The sequence below is a fragment of the Equus caballus genome, chromosome 27 (assembly GCF_041296265.1).
Source record: "Equus caballus isolate H_3958 breed thoroughbred chromosome 27, TB-T2T, whole genome shotgun sequence".
NCBI lineage: Eukaryota > Metazoa > Chordata > Mammalia > Perissodactyla > Equidae > Equus > Equus caballus.
In genome coordinates, this window is record NC_091710.1 from 20,718,143 (window position 1) to 20,736,029 (window position 17,887).

The 17,887-nt window shown below is 46.5% G+C and overlaps 2 protein-coding genes across 2 annotated transcripts in view; one reads left to right on the top strand and one right to left on the bottom strand.

The window, feature by feature from the left end:
• Positions 1–11,886: 11,886 nt before the first annotated feature.
• Positions 11,887–15,475, top strand: DKK4 (dickkopf WNT signaling pathway inhibitor 4). Its single transcript, XM_001915312.5, has 4 exons — positions 11,887–12,129; positions 13,162–13,312; positions 13,778–13,921; positions 14,730–15,475. The coding sequence occupies exons 1-4, from the start codon at positions 12,019–12,021 to the stop codon at positions 14,978–14,980; spliced, it is 657 nt and encodes a 218-aa protein (XP_001915347.3). The 5' UTR covers positions 11,887–12,018; the 3' UTR covers positions 14,981–15,475.
• Positions 15,476–16,166: 691 nt separating this feature from the next.
• POLB (DNA polymerase beta) overlaps positions 16,167–17,887 on the bottom strand; it is a 31,497-nt gene continuing 29,776 nt past the window's right edge. The window contains exons 13-14 of the mRNA XM_023630756.2: positions 17,431–17,570; positions 16,167–16,409 (exon numbers count right to left, since the gene is read on the bottom strand). Of these exons, the coding sequence (XP_023486524.1) occupies positions 16,315–16,409; positions 17,431–17,570 (235 nt within the window). The 3' untranslated portion in view covers positions 16,167–16,314. The remainder of the gene's footprint in view (positions 16,410–17,430; positions 17,571–17,887) is intronic.

A 17,887-nucleotide genomic window follows, 5' to 3' on the forward strand; every position in this document is an offset into this window, starting at 1 on the left:
TAAAAAAAATTTTTGTAAGCATTTACCTTAAGTCAATTGAATAGAGCTCTTTAGAAATCATACCATCTGGGGCCCGTCCCATGGCAGAGTGGTTAAGTTCATGTGCTCCACTTTGGCAACCCAGGGTTTCACCAGCTCCAATCCTGGGCACAGACATGGCGTCGCTCATTGAGCCATGCTGAGGCAGCATCCCACATGACACAACTAGAAGGACACACAACTGAAAATACACAACTATGTACCAGGGGTCTTTGGGAAGAAAAAAGGAAAATAAAATCTTAAAAAAAAAAAAAAAGAAATCATATCATCTGGAAGCAAAATACCACACATTTATAAATACGTATAGACACACAGATAAACAGCAGACAGATACATCAAGAATTTTCCTTAGGTTTCTGGGGTACAGTGTTCTCTTAACAGACAGCGGCAGCAAAAACTTGTTTTCCCAGTTTTTTCCTCTTTCTTTCTTTCTCTTTGTTAAGCCATTGCAATCACAGCATGAAGCCAACTAGAGTTTGGAGGAGGCTGCCCATTTGGGAACTGATCAGGCGTTCTTAGAAGCTCAATTTCCCACTTTTCTTTGAATTTTGTTTTGTTATAAAGTCAAAACAACTTCTAAGAACAGTGTAGTGGGTCAGACATGTGCTGCTTGTGAGTGTCACTTCCTAGAGAAAGGTTGTAAACACTCTCTTACATGCCTCGGTTTCTTCCTCCAGCAGTCTAAAACTGCCGTGGGGGCTCGGAGCATGGGTGACCAGCCCATTGTGCTTCCCTGGACAAGCTGTAATTAATTAACGTGCATGAGAGTGGAGTTCCCTATGGGACCACTACACATCACAAGGCATTCGATCCTCAACACTCCCACTGAGGTCGTCAGTCACCTGATTACGCCTTTCAGCTGGGAGAAGCATTGTCCCTTTTCTTCAGAGCTGAACACATTCAGTTTCTCATTTCTCTATCAATGAGTTTGTTCAGACTTTATAAACACAATTCTTTCCAATTTAAAGCCAAATTAAAAGGTCAGCCTGCCCCATTCACTCTGAGGTTCCCCCTAGGCTCCCCTGGCCTAGGAATTCCCCCTGGGTTCCTCAGTCCTAGGAATTCCCCCTAGGTTCTTCTTATCTAGGTTAGGTACCAGTACCCTCTTAAGACACCTACTCTTAAGACCGTAAATAGCTCATATAAACTCTTGGACCATCAACTTAAAATAAGGAGGTCCGAGTCTCAGGAGAACTCACCAGGGTCACCTGAAGAATGCAGTGATCTGGGGGGGCTCAATGGGCCCTTACTGGTACCAAATGCCAGTTCAGTGTAGATTCCAGGTGGTCTCTGGTGAGTTTCTCTGAAATCCTGCCAACTATGCCAAGAAATGTCAACAAAAATAATCCATAACCAATCTATAATGAAAATTTGGGGTGAGTTTATTTGGAGCCAAATGTGAGGACCATTATAGCCCGGGGTCTTCTTTCCCCAAGGAACAAAGGGCACCAAAGAAGTGGAGTGTACACAGTGGTTATATACCCTCAAACAGCAGGTTTCACATACAATTGGAATGTCCCTTTTACAATAGTCACGAGACTGCTCTGTCAGCACAGCAATTGATGGACACAGCAGGCAGTAGGTCTGCTGTCTCAGTGGACACAGCAGGGCAGCAGGTCTGTTGTCTCAAGCCGGGTGGTCACAGGTGAGCACAGCCATCAGTTCTTAGCCTCGGGAGAGATGGTTATCCTTAAGGAGATGCCAGTGTTGGGGAAGTTGCATGTTTGTCTTAAGGGCATTTGTTCTTGCCTTTGGGACACAGCAAATGCTTAAGCAGATATGCAATGCATGCTCAACGGCCATGTTAGGCCTTTTGGGAAAAACAAAGTCAGGCCGAATTAAGTTTATGCCATATGGCTTCCTCATATACTCCAATATATCCTATTGCTCGCCATTTATTTGTCACAAGCAACTTAACTTCTCTGTGCCTCAGTTTCTACATCTGTGGAACAGAACTAAATAAGACCTACTTCAGAGGACTGTAGTGGACATTAAATGAAATAATGCATCCGTAGCACATAACAGTTTACCTGGCATATGGAAAATGTTCATTAGTTAATAACAGATGGAAATCAATATGCCATAAGAGTTTAAAAGCTATACAGGCAAAATCTATATTTATTCATATATATATAAATATTAGAGCCACTACCTCAGTCTGTGCTTTGGCACAAACCTGGCCTTTGTCGGGGACAGCAGGCCACTTAGGCTGCAAAAAGCACCTTGAATGGGAATGTGGCAACATTCCTTCCTTTGGCTTCTATTAATTGAAGACGGCTTCTGTTACCCAAAGACCTTTGTTCAGAAAGGACTGATGACACCGGTCCCAGGTCCTGCAGAGACACTTCCTCTCTCTCCGACACCTGATGCAGGAAGGTGATGAAAGAAACTGTTAAGGCAACAGCTGCTGGAGGGAGTCCTTCCTTGCTGCCCGCCTGGCCCCGCCAGCTTCGCTGGATTCAGGTTAACGCTCGCTCAGGCCGTGGCCACCTCGAAACTGCAGTCGGTTCTCGTTCCCTCACCCCGCTGGGATCTCAACTCTTGTGACGTGTAGAAAGGACTTTCTCAGTCCGAGTCCTAATAATACGGCATTCTTCCCCTGTGAAGTCTCTAGAACAGAATTCTAGAGCAGGGAGAGGACTTTGGACTCCTGCATTTGGGAGACGTTGCTAAGTGCTTACCGTGGACCAGGCACCGAGCTCGGAGCTGATGCGTGAGGAAGCCCCCCAGCGTGTCGGGGATCTGGGGTCCAGAGCCCCAGGAGATGGTGTCACCTGGTGAGCAGGTTCCCAGTACAGGTCACCTGCTCTAGTCAGGATCACCTGCTGATCTGCCTATGTTGCCTTTCTGAGAGAAGATCTCAGAAGGTCATATAGTTTTACCCTCAGAAACGAGAAAACAACTGAGAACAGAAGCCACGCTGTGATGTGATTTGGTAGCTCAATTACATAAAGTGTAAGAAAAATCAAAATTCCGAAGCCAGTGGTGTTACTTAATTCCCTCTTTTTTTTTAGAAAAAGGGCCCACTTGTTTGTTTTCAAGTACTCCAAAATTCTCATGTAGGGTGAGGATTCCCTAGTTACTGAAAGCCAAAGGCATCTGTGCAGAGGAGGAGGTACAGGCCATGTCCCTGGGCCTTGTCCACAGGGGCGGCAGAGCACAGGGCCCCGGGGGAAGCTCCCAGCCGAGCCCAGGGACAAGACTGAAGGCTTCTCTGAGGAAGCCACGTGTCAGAATGGCTCAGGTGGACAGGAGGGGAATGGCTTCCAGCACAGAGGGACAAAACTATCAAAGACTTGAATATAAGGCACGCTGAAAGCCCATAGATTTCACATGGGCTTTAATAATCACAGATTTGTGCAAAGATTCATCTTGAATACTTTGAATGATCTAGAGAAGCAAAAAATTAAAACCACCTAAATGGCCAACGGTTAAAGGATTCATTAAATAAACTGTAATACACCCACATCCTGGGTTATGGTACAGCCATGTGTTCTGATAATATCTTATGATCCGGGGGAAAGGCTTGGTGGAAAAAAAAGGAGGAAACAAAAATATAAGTACAGTGTAATCCCGCGTATGTGCGTGTGTGTGTGTGTTGCAGTTTTACTTTAAGAATAAGCAAGGGGGGCCGGCCTGGTGGCATAGCGGTGAAGTTCGTGTGCTCTGCTTTGGCAGCCTGGGGTTCACAGGTTCGGATCCAGAACTCGGACCTACACACCACTCATCAAGCCATGCTGTGGTGGCATCTCTAATACAAAATGGAGGAAGATTGGCACAGATGTTAGCTCAGCGACAATCTTCCTCACCAAAAAGAAAAAAAGAATAACCATCAACAGCAGGGTATACCTCTGACAGGGAGACAGACAGAGGGACCGGGTAGAGGAGGCACACAGGGGTAGACGTGGACGTTGGTAACGGCTAGTTCTGGAGCCGGTGATAGATTAGTTATATTGTATATTAAATAAACAAATGCTATGTATATGAGTGTATATGCACCTGTACAGAAAAAACCTGGGAAGATTTTACCAAAATTTGACAATGACCATCTCTGCTGGGTCAGAGTATATGTGATTTTTATTTTCTTCTTCACACTTTTCTGTATTTTCCAAAGTTTCTAAAATTTGGAAACATGCATGTCTGTTGTAATTAGAAGAGGTGAGCCTGCTTTCCCAAGGCGGGAAGGCACCTGGGTTGTGAGAAGGGGACTGCTGTGCCTCGGGAGAACTTCCACCGAAGATTGGGAAATTCTTCTGGAATGGAGTACCTGGAATTTACATTGGGCCTTCCGAGGGCTCACTTCACTCATGACCACAAGGGGGCGAAGGAGACAAGGTGACAGAAAAGCTAACCCGGCGGCTGGGTGCTGGGCTGGGGTGGAGCTGGGGCGGGCCTCCCCTCCCCTCGCTCCCCAGAGCCTCATCCCAGTTCTCCACGAGGTTATGAACAGTTTTGAATCCTGTAGGATTGCACGGTGTGTCCGGGGGCTCCCCACCAAAGTCAGAGCCTAAGTTGACTGTCAAAGGAGCAGCAAATATTTACAAGTTGTTTTCATGAGGAAACGAATTCTGTCAATGAACCACAGGTGGACTGGGGTACAGCCCGGCTGACACAGCCTGGAAATGGTTTCATCTTAACCACTTTCTGGTGGCTATGGTTTATAACCACTATGAACATATTTACATAAAGGATAATTTAAGAAAAAAGGTGCCATACTCCTGCAGTTGTATGCAATCCGAAAACAGCAACAGGCAGTGTTCCCTGTGATTTTAATTCTTAGTGAATATATAGCTATGTTTCAAGCGAGTTGATACGTTTGGGAATGGACTGCAGTTAGCAAGCTGTATAATGTGGTATAGAGGAAAGAACAAACTTTGGAACCAGAAAACTTATGTTGAAATCCTAGGTCTGCACTCACTAGCCATGTAACCTTGGGCAAATTACTTGACCTCTCTGAGCCTCAGTGTCTTCATTTTTCAAAGGGAGGGTCCTCAGAAGAAAACTCCTGGTCAAATGGGGCCCACCCAGAGGGCTCCAGCCACAGGTAGCTTCCTTTGGCCAAAGTTCTGAGGAGGCTTGGACCACAGCCAGGGTAGCAGCCTGGGACAGGGAGGGCCAGGTCACAGCCGGGGAATCAGGTGCATCCCGACACCCAGGAAGGTGGACTAACCAGATGGAGACTCAGCCTGAACAGGGATAGGAGGGGCCGTAACTACTGCGGAGGGACATAGAAGTAGGCAGGGCCCCTGGACAGCGCCCCAGGGAAATTCAAGGAGCACAGCCTCTCCCTGAAGTGGGGATTCCAGAGCTCATGGGTGCAGAGTCCAGGGGGAGCCGTTCTTCTTTTCCTAGCTTTGTTGATGTAAGATTCACATATAACATCGTGTCAGTTTGAGGTGTACAATGTGATGATTTGGTACACGTATACATCGCACGATGTTTACCACAATAAGGCTGTCTAACACACACTTTACCTCACAATATTGCATTCTGCTGCTGCCGTTGATTACGGAAGCTCTGCTCTCACAGTGGCTCCCAAGCCCACGACACAGCCCTGTTGACGAGAGCCACTGCGCCATTCATTTTCAAACACTCGTTTCTGCAGACTTGAGGCTCCAGCCAGGCTTGGGGTCTCCTGATGCAATAGGATTCCCCCCCTACTTTTGAGGAAAAAGAAACAGACCCCAGTTAGGGTCCAGACCAAAGGATGGCAGAACCTGTGCTGTCCTGGGGGAGAGGCTGCAGGCCAGGAGGCCTCCCCTCCACTCGCTCCTGCCCTGAAACAAGCTTCCGGGGGGCATGCGGATCACCACTCACGTCCCCTCTCTGCCCCCAAAGTCGTACACGGTGTCATAGCAGAGTCTCCGTTCCTTACCCTCCCTCTGCAACCCTTCCAGCCTCCCACTTAACAGACGCCAAAAAAGGCCCTGGACTGGATCCAGGGTACTTTTGGGATCACACACCTACATGTAGAGGCCACTGGCCCCACCTAGACAACTGCCACAGGGCAACAGAGGCAGGCCCGAGCAGCAGCTCACTGTGCCCAGAGGCTCCGAGTGCCACCAGAGAGCCGTGCAATGTGACAGGACATTTGGATTAATAGAAAAGAGAATAAGTGGGGTTAGTTATGAGGAGGCAAAGGGAAGAGAAAATAATGAAGAGAAATGAGGCAAAAGAGAAAGACACAAACGATGGAAAAGAAGAACAGAAGACAATGAATTTAACGGAAAAGAAGAATGAAAATTGTGCTCTGCTCAGTCTTCTAGATTTCCGTCCTCCTCACGCCCTTTACCTCCCCACAGTGTGCGTACTGTGACATCACGGTCGGTAAAGAGAACAGAACAAAGTGAACTCTCTGGAAAAACCTTGCTTTCCAAAGTGTTGCTTCACATGAGAGAGATTCACAGAACCAAAAGGCTGAAGGAGCTCAAGAAGTCAGTCATAAACTACTCTAGAAACATACATAGAATTCAGTTTCTTAAAAAACACCACAATTTGACGTATGTGATCAGTAGAATGCTGCCGGGGCACACAGTGGCATCGACAAAGGACGTCACAGTCATGGCATCGACGAAGGACATCACAGTCACAGGCCAGAGCAATGCTGATAGTCCACTCAGATACGTGCAGGTCCTCTTCTCAATTCACTGCCTCCTGCACTGACCAGTGAGCAGCATTGTCATGTTTTCCAACCAGTACATACTGAGACATGGCCGCCTTCTTTTTCATCTTTCCTTGCCTCTCATGGCAGCCTGTATTGCCACACTCCCCCTCACCCTTGGCCCATGTTTTTTGTAACGTAAGCATGTCAGCGATTGCGTGGCACAGAGGAAGAAGGGTGTTGCTGTGGTCTGAATGTTTGCGTCCCCCCAAATTCACACGTTGAAATCCTAGTGTCCAGCATGACGGGAGGAGGAGGTGGAGCCTTTCGGGGGAGCCCTTACGAATGAGACCAGCGCCCTCATGGGGGAGACTCCACAGAGTGCCCTTGCCCCTGCCTCCATGCCAGGAGACAGAAAGCTGTTTCTGAACCAGGATGCAGGCCCTTACAGACACAGACCCTGGCCATGCGGGCACCCTCATCTCGGATTTCCAGCCTCCAAGACTGTGAGAAATAAATTTCTGTTGTTGACAAGCCGGTCACTCAGGTATTTTTGTTATAGCAGCTCGAATGGACTAAGACAAGTGTGGAGAGTGGCCAGGAATAGGGTAGGTGGACAAGGCATTTAGGATCTATGACATCACACACATCACGTAATTTTTTTAAGCACAAAGAAGGCAGAGCACGTCCTTGAAGTAGGAAGGCTCAGGGATTCCTGGCGCTGTTCCTAGCCAGAAGCCTGGTGTGGAGTCAGGAGAACTCGGACGCTATTGCTTCTGGAAAAGGGAGGTCCCCAGCGCCAGCACAGCCCACGCCTCCAAAGGGGGCCATTCACATAGAACGGTGAATGCTATGAATGGCGCCTCCCGGAGCTGTGCAACATGGTGGCCAGGGGGACCCCACAGTAAACTCCCAGAAAACTGGTCTGTAAGAGGCCCTCAGGATCATGAAGGTGAGAGGTGGCGCGACCTAGCCAAGGCCACACAGTCAGGCAGGAGGCTAGCTCAGTTCCCTGGCCCCCCCATCCTGTCTCCAGATGCGCCTCCAAGCTGAGTTGCAAGACACCTGACAAATGACTCCTCAGCGATCGCAGTTTGCTTTACCTTCTGACCCCAGGTGACTAAACGGCAGCGCTCACATCGACCTGATCCTACCCTGCCGTCCCTGTCTGCTCCATCCACACGTCTCTTCTCATCTTTTATCTTGTTGAACGTTTCCTGTGAGATTCTGCCAGGGACCTGCTTGTTTCAGTTCCTTTGATCTTTTTTTTAAGAAAAGCAAAATTTATGGGAATCAAACTGGGTTTGACACAGGAGCCATAACACATAAAAATCTCCCTGCCGAAGCGACTATAAATCAGGGTCCTGACGGCGGCCTTTGACTGAACCGCGGCAGCTGCCGTCCCGAGGCCGCAGGTGCCGGCCCCGCCCGCAGTGGTCCCGGGCCCGCATCCCCGGGGCGCCCCAGAGACCTCCAGCGCGAACCGGGCCCCAGGCAGCTGCTTTCTGGGACCTTTCATTGCCTCCAAGCTCAGGCAGAATTGCTCGATTTGAGCGCCCCTTTGGTCCAGGTGCTCACTGCGGAACTAAGAAGATCAGCTGGAGATTTGCAGTTAACTCGTATTCCTGGCCAGGGGGCATCCAAACGGCAGCATCTTAGGGCTTCCTTGGCTGTGCGCCTGACGCGGCTCCCGGCATCTCTGTTCGAGCCAGCCGCTGCGCAGGGGCCCGGGCTGCGGGGGGCGCTGCGGCGCTCTCTGCCGCGTCCGCTGGGGAACTTGGCGGCCCGACCTGCGCGCACAAAAAGGGCCTGTCGAGCCGACCCGTTTTCAAAGCCTTGCTCTCCCCGCTTTCGGCTGCCTGTCCTCCTGCTCTCACCGCCCCGTCGCCTCCAGTCCCCACACAGGAGACGCGGCCGCGCCGAGGGGAGGCCGCCACGGGGGTGTCTCGTCCAGGGTGCTGGCACCGCGGCCAAGGAGAGCTGCGCGGGTGGACGGGCAAGCAGCCCCGGCGGATTGGAAAATAGTCCAGAAGTCGTTTTTCGGGGAGATTTCACATACTTACTTTCCTCAGAATTGCCCTGGCTTTTGAGGACACATAGAAATAGTAGCCTTATTGCAAAATGAGGCCTCAGGTTAGGGGCGATTTTTCTTTGATGAATTGGTTTGAGCAAACAGCCGTTGAGATGGAAGGGCCATGTGTTACGCTGGGCACTGAAGTTCACGTGATGATGGAAAGCTCTGGCATGGAAAATGGGTGAGACACATTTGTTTAGAGTTTTATGAGTGTCAGTTACTATACCGGGCCCTACACGTGCATTCACACAATGAACCCCCAAAATACACGTGGGGGAGTGGTGCCAGCTTTACAGTTGAGGATACTGAAGCCTAGAAAGGCGACGTAACTTGCCCAAGGTCACAAAGTTACTATAAATCCATTTATTTGTGCATTCACACCTCCATCACATAAACAAATTCATGGAGCTTCCATTATGTGTCCCGCAGGATACAAAGATGAATTCGCCGTGGCCCTGCCCTCCCAAATCTTGTCTTCTAGCTGTAGAGACAAATGCGTAGACAATTAGAAGAGAGTTTTCTAAGTGCCAAGAGAGGCAGGTGGATGCACGGGGAGTGGGTGCGTTGGGGGTAGAGGAGGGGCCCGCCTTGTGATCAGATCAGATTGGCCTGACTCCAAATCCTATACAACACAGACAGGGACCGGGACCGGGACCGGGAAGTCTGCTTTCTGTCTTGTGCCATGCCCCCATGCCCTGCGTGTAAGTCTCCAGTGTCTGGCCCTGCCCGGCTCCTCTCCTCTGTCTGTAGGAGGCCAAATGGACAGCATCAGTCCTGGAAGACGTGATGGTTCATATTCCATCTTGATATTAGATGTCCAGCAAAGCCTTGATGATTTGGACAATTTTCTCAAGGCCAACTGTCACCTTGCCTCTTCTCACCTGCTTTCTGGCCTGAATCCCCTGTCTGCAGTGCCATCACCATCCACCCAGTGTACAAAATGAGATGTGGAGAGTTAGCTCCTCCCTCTCACTCACTCCCCACCCCCCACATCAAATGACAGGCTTCAACTTCAGAATCCCATCCTTTGCTTGGTTCTCATTGTCACTGTGTCACTGCCTTACGCTGGCCTCCTCCTTATAATGGGGGCGATTGCCCAGCATCCCCTTTCACCTGCCACAACCCTAGCTCCATACTGCCGCCAGCACCGCTTTCCTAAAAAGCAAATGAGATTGTGCCATTTTCTATCTCAAATATCTCTGCGTATAAATCAGATCTCACATTTCCACTGCATCTAAAATAAAACCCGATTGTCTTTGTTTGGTACATTGGGTTCTTCACAGTCTAGCCTCATGTCATCCCTCCACCATCTGCTAGAGTCACACAGCATCTGTCCCTGGAACCGAAATGCTCCTCCCTGCACGTGCACAGCTTCCCCTCTGAGCCTGGGGTGAGACCACCCTCTGCTTCTCCACCTAGGAAACTCCTACTCATCCTGTGACACCCAGCTCGACTATTCCCTCCTCTGCAGATGCATTCCTTTATTTCTCCGGAAGGTCTACTCGTGCCCTCCTCTGTGATCCTCCAGCTCTGAATTTATACCTTTATCTTAGTGCTTGCCATAATACATTGCAATCATCTCTCTCTCTCTGTCTTCTGCCTGATACCAGCTCCGCAGGGGCAAGGACTGTGTTTTATCTTTTGTTCTCAAATCTAACCACAGGTCCTGCTCTCCTTTGTCCTTGGTCCTCATTGTCCAACTTCAAAATAAATTCTGTGACACACCAGTCACCAGGCGTATCATATCATCCTACGGTGTTTGACGTTGTCAGTTTAAGTGAGAAAAAGTAGTACTTGCAGCAGAAGTCGCTCCCGTCCCATCGTGTGAGTGGCAGACAAGCAGCACAGAGCGAGGAAGAGTGCTGCACAGGGGCGCCTCAGGGCGGCTGTATCCGCAGGTGAATGGCCCTGGGCTCTGAGGTTGAGAAGGTGCCCATGGTATGGACTGTCAATGCACCGAAGTTAGGTTGTTCTGGATGGAGAGCCAGGAATACTCACATTGCAGCTGACAGCGGAGAAGACGCAGTTTTAGATTTTAAAGGGCACCTCACACCTGAGGTACTAGGATGAATCTGCACTGAGAACAATGAAAACAATGAAGAGAGAAAAAAAGGAATTTTTTTGACCCAGGTCTAGATTGTTCTACCCTAAAGTATGTAGGCATGGTAAGCATATGTCTAAATTACTTGACTTCTCTTACAGTCTGGCTGAAAAAATAATCAGACAAAAAAGGAGGAGGCAGAAGTTTTTGAAAGTTCAAATTAGGGAAATTGAAAACCCATCTGAAATCAGCTAGCAGCTTGGGGGCTTGGTCCACTAAGGAGCTTAGCACAGAGCAATGCGGATGAGTACATCGCCCGTAAAAGGGATCCAAAGCTTCCTGTTGAATTGTCTAAATCTGTATAAAATGGGCTTTCCGTGGTTGTCGCCATCATCAAAAAAAAAAAAGGGATTTTTATAAATCTCATTATTTTTCCTAATTAAATAACCCTAACTTCAAACAGTTCAACTTTCATTTTAAGGAGAATTTTTTTCCAATTGACATTTAGTCGGAACAGACGCTATTATGCTCACACTTTTTGAGCTATTGGATTTTTACATCTGGATGCCAGAGCTGATCAGAAGGCGTTTTCCCCCTTTTCTATCTGTCTTCGCTATCTGAAGCACAGTTTAAAGTGTCTCAGTATAGTTTGTAACTCATTAGCTTTTGGCATCCTCTACGGCATATTGGCCAGTGTGATTCGTTCTTTCTTTGAGCACAATTAGCTGTGAAAGGAGATCTTAGAGCAGACCCCCTCCACCCACAAAGGATTATTGGAGGTAGGAAATGCAGGTGATTATCAGAGTCTGCCTTTGATACAGACATCCTGCGCTCCGGCTAGCCCTTTGAACTAACTTTGATATGCAATAATTAAGAGGGATCCAACCCCTGGAGGAGAAGCCGCTGTGGCCCTGCCTTTTCCCTCCCTCTGTGGAGTCCTTGTTTTGAACTATTGATCAAACAGATTTGAAGGGATTTGTTGAAGCCTGTGTAGGGTAAGAAGGAAGGAAATGGAGGAGGGTGGAGGAGAGAGATGAGGGGGCACATCTGGCTATAAATAGTTTCAGGAGGAACCTGCTGGTCAGACCTCCCTTATCCTATTTCACACACCTTGTTTCGACGAAGATTTGCTTCTCTTTCAGAAACAGCAGTTACAGACACTAGCTAAAGCTTCCATTTTGGCCAGAGCTCTGTGAGGGTTCAGAGCCACCTCGCTTCGGAGGACGTGGAGTGCTGAGGGGGCCGAGGAGACCGTGCGGAAGGATGGAGGCGGTGGTCTTGCTGGGGCTCAGCTGGTTCTGCGCTCCCCTGGGAGCTCTGGTTCTGGACTTCAATGGCATCAAGAGCCCTGCCAAAGTACCAGGGGCTCAGAAGGTACCGCACAGCTGGGGGGGGGGGGACTCTGTGCGCTCATTCTCAGGGGGTGCTGGACTGGGGTTTAAGGGAGTTATTCAGATTAAGGTCTGAAATATCTTAACCAGAAGGTAAACTGGCTTGATTTAGGAACTGGGAAGGCACCTGGTAGAATCCAGTGGCCTTAGCAAACTGACTTTTCAAGGCATCAACTATAAATTTGCCTATAAATCAGGGAGTAAGCTAACATTTAGAAAGCTCTACCCTGTGCCAGGCCTTTTATACATAATATCTTATTTAATCTTCCTCACAACTGGAGATAGGCATGACACCTCCTCGTTACAGATGACAAAAATGAGGCTCAGAGACACTGAGGAATTTAACCAGGGCCACACAGCCAGGAAATGTGGGAGTTGGATTTTAAACACCGAGGGCAAAGGTGCATTGTATTGTCACCTGCTCACTTCACAGAATTGTTTTACGGATTCTTTCATATGTATATGTACAAAAAAGCATCAACTGTAGATGAGAAAAATTGGCCTTGGTATCTGTTTCTCTGCAACGAGGCATCGCCCCCAGTCAAAGGGCAGCTCCTGAGAAAGGCTCACCGGGGCGCTGAGGGATGGGCTGCGCTGGAGTGAAGCATCATGCAGGAATGCCACACGCAGCAGCAGCAGCAGCGCACTGGATCACCCTGTAGCACAGCTTCTGGAGTTAATAGACACACGGAAACATCTCACAACCGTCCGTAAGACACACACGGAAAATGTTTTCTTCCATTTTCACAAAGAGCAGAGGAATATTAAATTCTGAGTTTTAAAAGTAGGACGATTTTTCAAACACAATAACCTTCACAGCACGTAGGTCTCTTGGCTGGTGGGTTGATCTCCCCTCACTGGGAGAAAACCAATTGTATTAAAAAATTAAGATGCCGCCTAAAGTTTGTCACGGCCATCAAAGTGCCACTGTGATTTGGCCTCCCACCCTGAAGTGGAGAGTCAGCTCACATCTTGTTGGGTTCCCCAGCCCTGTGACAACAGGTTCTCTTCACAGGGTTCACAGTGCTTGTCTGACAAGGACTGCAGTACCAGGAAATTCTGCCTCAAGCCCCGACATGAGAAGGCATTCTGTGCGACATGCCGCAGGCTACGCAGGAGGTGCCAGCGCGATGCCATGTGCTGCCCAGGAGCGCTCTGCTTGAACGGTGAGCTCTTATACCCCCTGGCAGGGCTGCTTGCCTCCAGCCGACAGTGGCTTTTACACAGTGAAGAAAGCATCTGCATCTCATAGACTATTTCCAGACAGGCGCTCTCTAAGATTTCCTGGATTCATTCTTGAAGTAAATTTATGCAGCTGCCCTTTGTAGAAGCAACGAAATAGTTTATTTCCTGGCAAAAACTCTTGCCAGCAATTTGGAGATTAATAATTTTAAAGGAAGGGTTCAAGTTGTAATCTTTCAAAGTCTCCCATCTTCACTTGAATTCCACTAGTTACTTAACTACCTTCTTTGCCATATGTGATCACGTATTCAGTGCATATGTGCCAGAAATCTAGAAATTTACATATAAACAGAAGGCAGAGGTACTGCCAGGCTGTCACAGTATGATAATCAGCATGTCTGTGGTTCTAATCCTTGAAGTTAGTAACTCTACCCCTGCTTGTCTCTCAGATGTTTGTACTGCAACGGAAGATGCAACCCCAATATTGGAAAGGCAGATTGATGACACAGATACCAAAGGAACAACTGAGCATCCAATTCAGGAAAACAAACCCAAAAGGAAGCCCAATATTAAGAAATCACAGGGTAGTAAGGGTAAGAGCAATATTCTGAGTAAATCTTTTTTAAGAAAAATATTTTCTCCTTCTAGGCTGTTAAGGATAGGCTGAAACTGGCTTTTTTCCTCTCCGCCCCAGGAACACACAGGGGGCATGTCCTGTTCCTAATCTTTCTGTGAGCAGCTTGGGAGAGTATGTAAGGTAGTCATCAGGCCAAGAGCACAGGGGAATAGCCGTAATAACAGACTGGCTAGCAAAAACACTTTTGTTTAATTGAATTTTACACACACATCTTTTTACACTCTACAATTCAGCAAATGGCAGTTTCCCTTTCTAGATGCTCAGGATACAAAATAAAAGAGAGAGAAACATAGACGCATTAACTTTTCATTCTCGGACAAAATACAAACTTCACTAAGATGCTTTTTACAAAATTGTAGTCTCCAATTCCATTCTTTGACATAAAATAGCTAGAATGTTTGAAGGTGGTGAACTGGCCATTCTTGTTTGTGTCTTCAGGTTAAGTGGCCCCTTTATAAGTAGTTTTTGTATCAGTATAAATCCCATTTAATAAAACACTGATGAGTGATACTTATTTCATTTCTCAAGACAGGAAATCCCTTAAATGCTTTAACTTTACAAAACTACGGATTCTGTTAGCCAGGACTGAAATTCCCATTTCATTATCGCTTTCAGCATAAGATCTAACTCTAGGAGACGTGCATGCTGTCTTTATTTTTACTTTGTGGCCTTCGGTCTTACATCTCATGCCGTCAGCCCAAGAGCAATCCCCCAGGTGCCACTTTCCCCGTTTCTTGGTAAAGCCCGTGTTAATGTTGTTACAGGACAAGAGGGAGAAAGCTGTCTCAGAACTTTTGACTGCGGAACTGGACTTTGCTGTGCTCGTCACTTTTGGACTAAAATTTGTAAGCCAGTCCTTTTGGAGGGAGAGGTCTGCTCTAAGAGAGGGCATAAGGATGCTGCGCAAGCTCCAGAAATCTTCCAGCGCTGTGACTGTGGTCCCAGGCTATCATGTCGAAATCAAGTGACTGGCAATCAACAACATGCACGGTTAAGCGTATGCCAAAAAATCTAAAAAGCTGCAAATATGTCAAAATAAAGACTACTCTTTATTGTATTCAAGCAGAAATCCCAGACATTAATTTTAAAATCTTTCCATACAGTTATCTTTTCAAATCTTGTAGTAAATGAAATAGACTGAGCTAGAGAACCGTGACATGCAACCTTGTGACGAATGGGAACTAGCTTAGGCTTTTTGTATATTTCTGCAGAAGAGAGATGTGATTCTATAACAAAAACAATGTAATTTTTATCTAGTGACTCAATTAGTTCAACTAAATCTTTAAGTAATTTCTGGTGAAGTTCTGGTACCTTACATTAGCTTTGGGGGAAAAAAAGTGACAGTATCTGCAGTTAAATTAATTCTTGTATCTTACTAGTGAAAATTATCACAGCAAATACTATATTTTTCTTTAAAGCCCTATTGTTTATTTTCTTTCAGTTTTTGGAAGGGAAATGCCATTTCACTACAAAATAATTTGGTTAATAAAGAAATAAGATGCAAAAGGTAGTAATCTTATGTTTGTATAGTCCTTTGCAAGTTACAAAGCATTTTCACGTATTCTGTTTTCAATAGCTTTACTTACATTTGATAGTTTTTTACATTTTGTATTTACATAATTTTTATATTTCATAGGTAGGGTTTTCAAGAAGTGTTTTTACTTATATATTTTGACCATTTGAACTTAGACATTATGTTGGAGGAAAACTAGAGCCAAAAAGGTGAAATTGTTGTTTGTGTGAAGTATAAGAGGGGTAGATGTTAGAAGTGGTTTTTGCTTAGGGAAGCTCTTTCTGATGGATTACAACCAACTGCTATAGATTTCATTTAAGAGATAAAGCACACACCTGTTCTTCTCTTTAAGTTACAAGTATATACTACAGAATTGAATATGGACAACCAAAGCAAAACAATTAAATTCAAGAAGGTCCCTAGTTTCTAAAAAATATTGAGCCACCTTCCAGAGGCTAGCTTCTGGGTGCACCTTAATTGACTAATTTGTAATTAGTAAACAGGAGGAAAGGTAGTGGGGTAATGTGGTTGATAGCATAAAGGCTGAAAACGAGAAAATAAAAATTCCCATTAAAGATTAGCTATCATCTCATCTCTTAATTCTCTCAACTAAACCCTAAGTAAAGAGTGATCCATAATATGTAAATTTAAACATATTTGCTAACAAAATAAGAACAAGATCATCTGATAATAGTATAAGAGGCTTTATTGACTACAGTGCAAACTAAGCATGAAGAAGAAACAACCACTTGAAAACACCAAAGACCCTTACATAGCAAAGGTTAAGAAATAAATTAAGACTCCTGTGGGGCTACGCCTGGGAGGAAGGGCAGGCCTCATTCACTTCGATCCTTGGGTTCTCGGTATTTCCACTGGATGTAGTCAAAGATGTCTTTCTCACTATCCACTGGCAGGGGCTCTCCAGCAACCCCTGCAAGTAAGGAGAGAAAAGGAACTTACTTGCGACTGTGTTTTGGAATTTAGTTACAGAGGGTTCAGGACTGAGAGCTGTATGGGACTCCCTTTCAGAAGAAAAGAAAATAGTTACCAAGCCACTAAAAATAAGACAGCGAGTGCGCCTGGCCTCCCGCACGAGCTTGTGTTTGAGCTCTGTTCACGTCCACTACCAGTGCTGCAAAAGGAACCTGGGGATCCCAACTGCGGCCGTTTGGAGTGAGCCAATTCACAATCTTCCTCTAGGCTGAATGTCCATTGTAGCCACACGCATTACATAAAATACCCTAATCAGTTCCTTTGCAACTCAAAATGTGGTCCCTGGACCAGCAGTATGGGCATCACTTAAAAGCTGACTAGAAATGCAGAAGCCCGCTCAGACCCACTGAACGAAAATCTGCATTAAGGAGGCCCCCACGTGGCGGTACACACACTGACATGTGAGAAGCACTGCCCTAGCCTTCCAGGGATCAAAGTCTTATTTTATGCTTCTAGGACACAATCTTCAATTTCCTAGTAGAAAACAGCAAACCACATGGTATACAGTGAAATGTTAACAACATCCAAAAAGCAGAGACTAAGAAATTCTTACTCTCTAATCTTTAAAAGCATGAGGCCAAAGCCACCAAGTTTGGCCTGGCACTAAAAGCAATGACACCTGGGTTCTTCGGAGGTCTTGGAGATACACGCAGAAAAATAAAACCCCTCTAGACCAAGACGATGTTTTCCTGCCCATCAAGGGTACAAGGATTTCATCCCATTCTAGCAGAGCTGGAAATAGCTCTTGCATCGCGGGCCTTCAAATGAGGATCTGAGAGCGCCTATGGATTATAGCTCTTGTGCTGCCTGAGGGACTAACGATACAAAGAAACAACAATTACCAGGCACAGTGACTTAGAGGCTTTATGACAAAGCAGAGGTGCCAAACTGCAATATCTTTGAAAATAACTTTCTCTCCAGATGACGGCACTGCCTCTCATGCGGACACAGATACGCACCCGTGACTCCCAGAGGACGGATTGTGTACTCGTTGATCGTGAAGCCCTTTTCTAGCGCATGAGCTCTCATATTCTTATTGAAAATATCACTCCCGGTGAAATAGAGAACACCACAGTAATACTGGTCCTTGGGTATTAATCTAAGAAAGACAAAAACAAAAAAACTGATAAATCTTTCACTATACATTTCAAATTTTAGCAAAAATAAGACTCTGAAATCAATAAGGCACAAAACACCTAAAATAAGTCTCTGTGGTCTGACAACCTGAAGAGGAGACTATCATTGGGTGGACTACTGACCAATTCCTTCAACCTCGCGGTTGGTTTAGGTTTCGGTCAGCTACGCTCTGGGAGAGGGATGGAGAAGTAAAAAACAGTATCACTTATTACAACGCACTTGCCCCACACAGGAAACTGCTTTTGAGCTATGTAAGGCAACATGGTGAGGCAAATCTAG

Bases quoted from the DNA above. Each gene is read 5' to 3' on its own strand.
- DKK4 (XM_001915312.5), top strand. From the start codon at position 12,019: ATGGAGGCGGTGGTCTTGCTGGGGCTCAGCTGGTTCTGCGCTCCCCTG. The intron at 13,313-13,777 runs GTGAGCTCTTAT...CTTGTCTCTCAG, and splicing joins AGGAGCGCTCTGCTTGAACG to ATGTTTGTACTGCAACGGAA. The intron at 13,922-14,729 runs GTAAGAGCAATA...ATGTTGTTACAG, and splicing joins GAAATCACAGGGTAGTAAGG to GACAAGAGGGAGAAAGCTGT.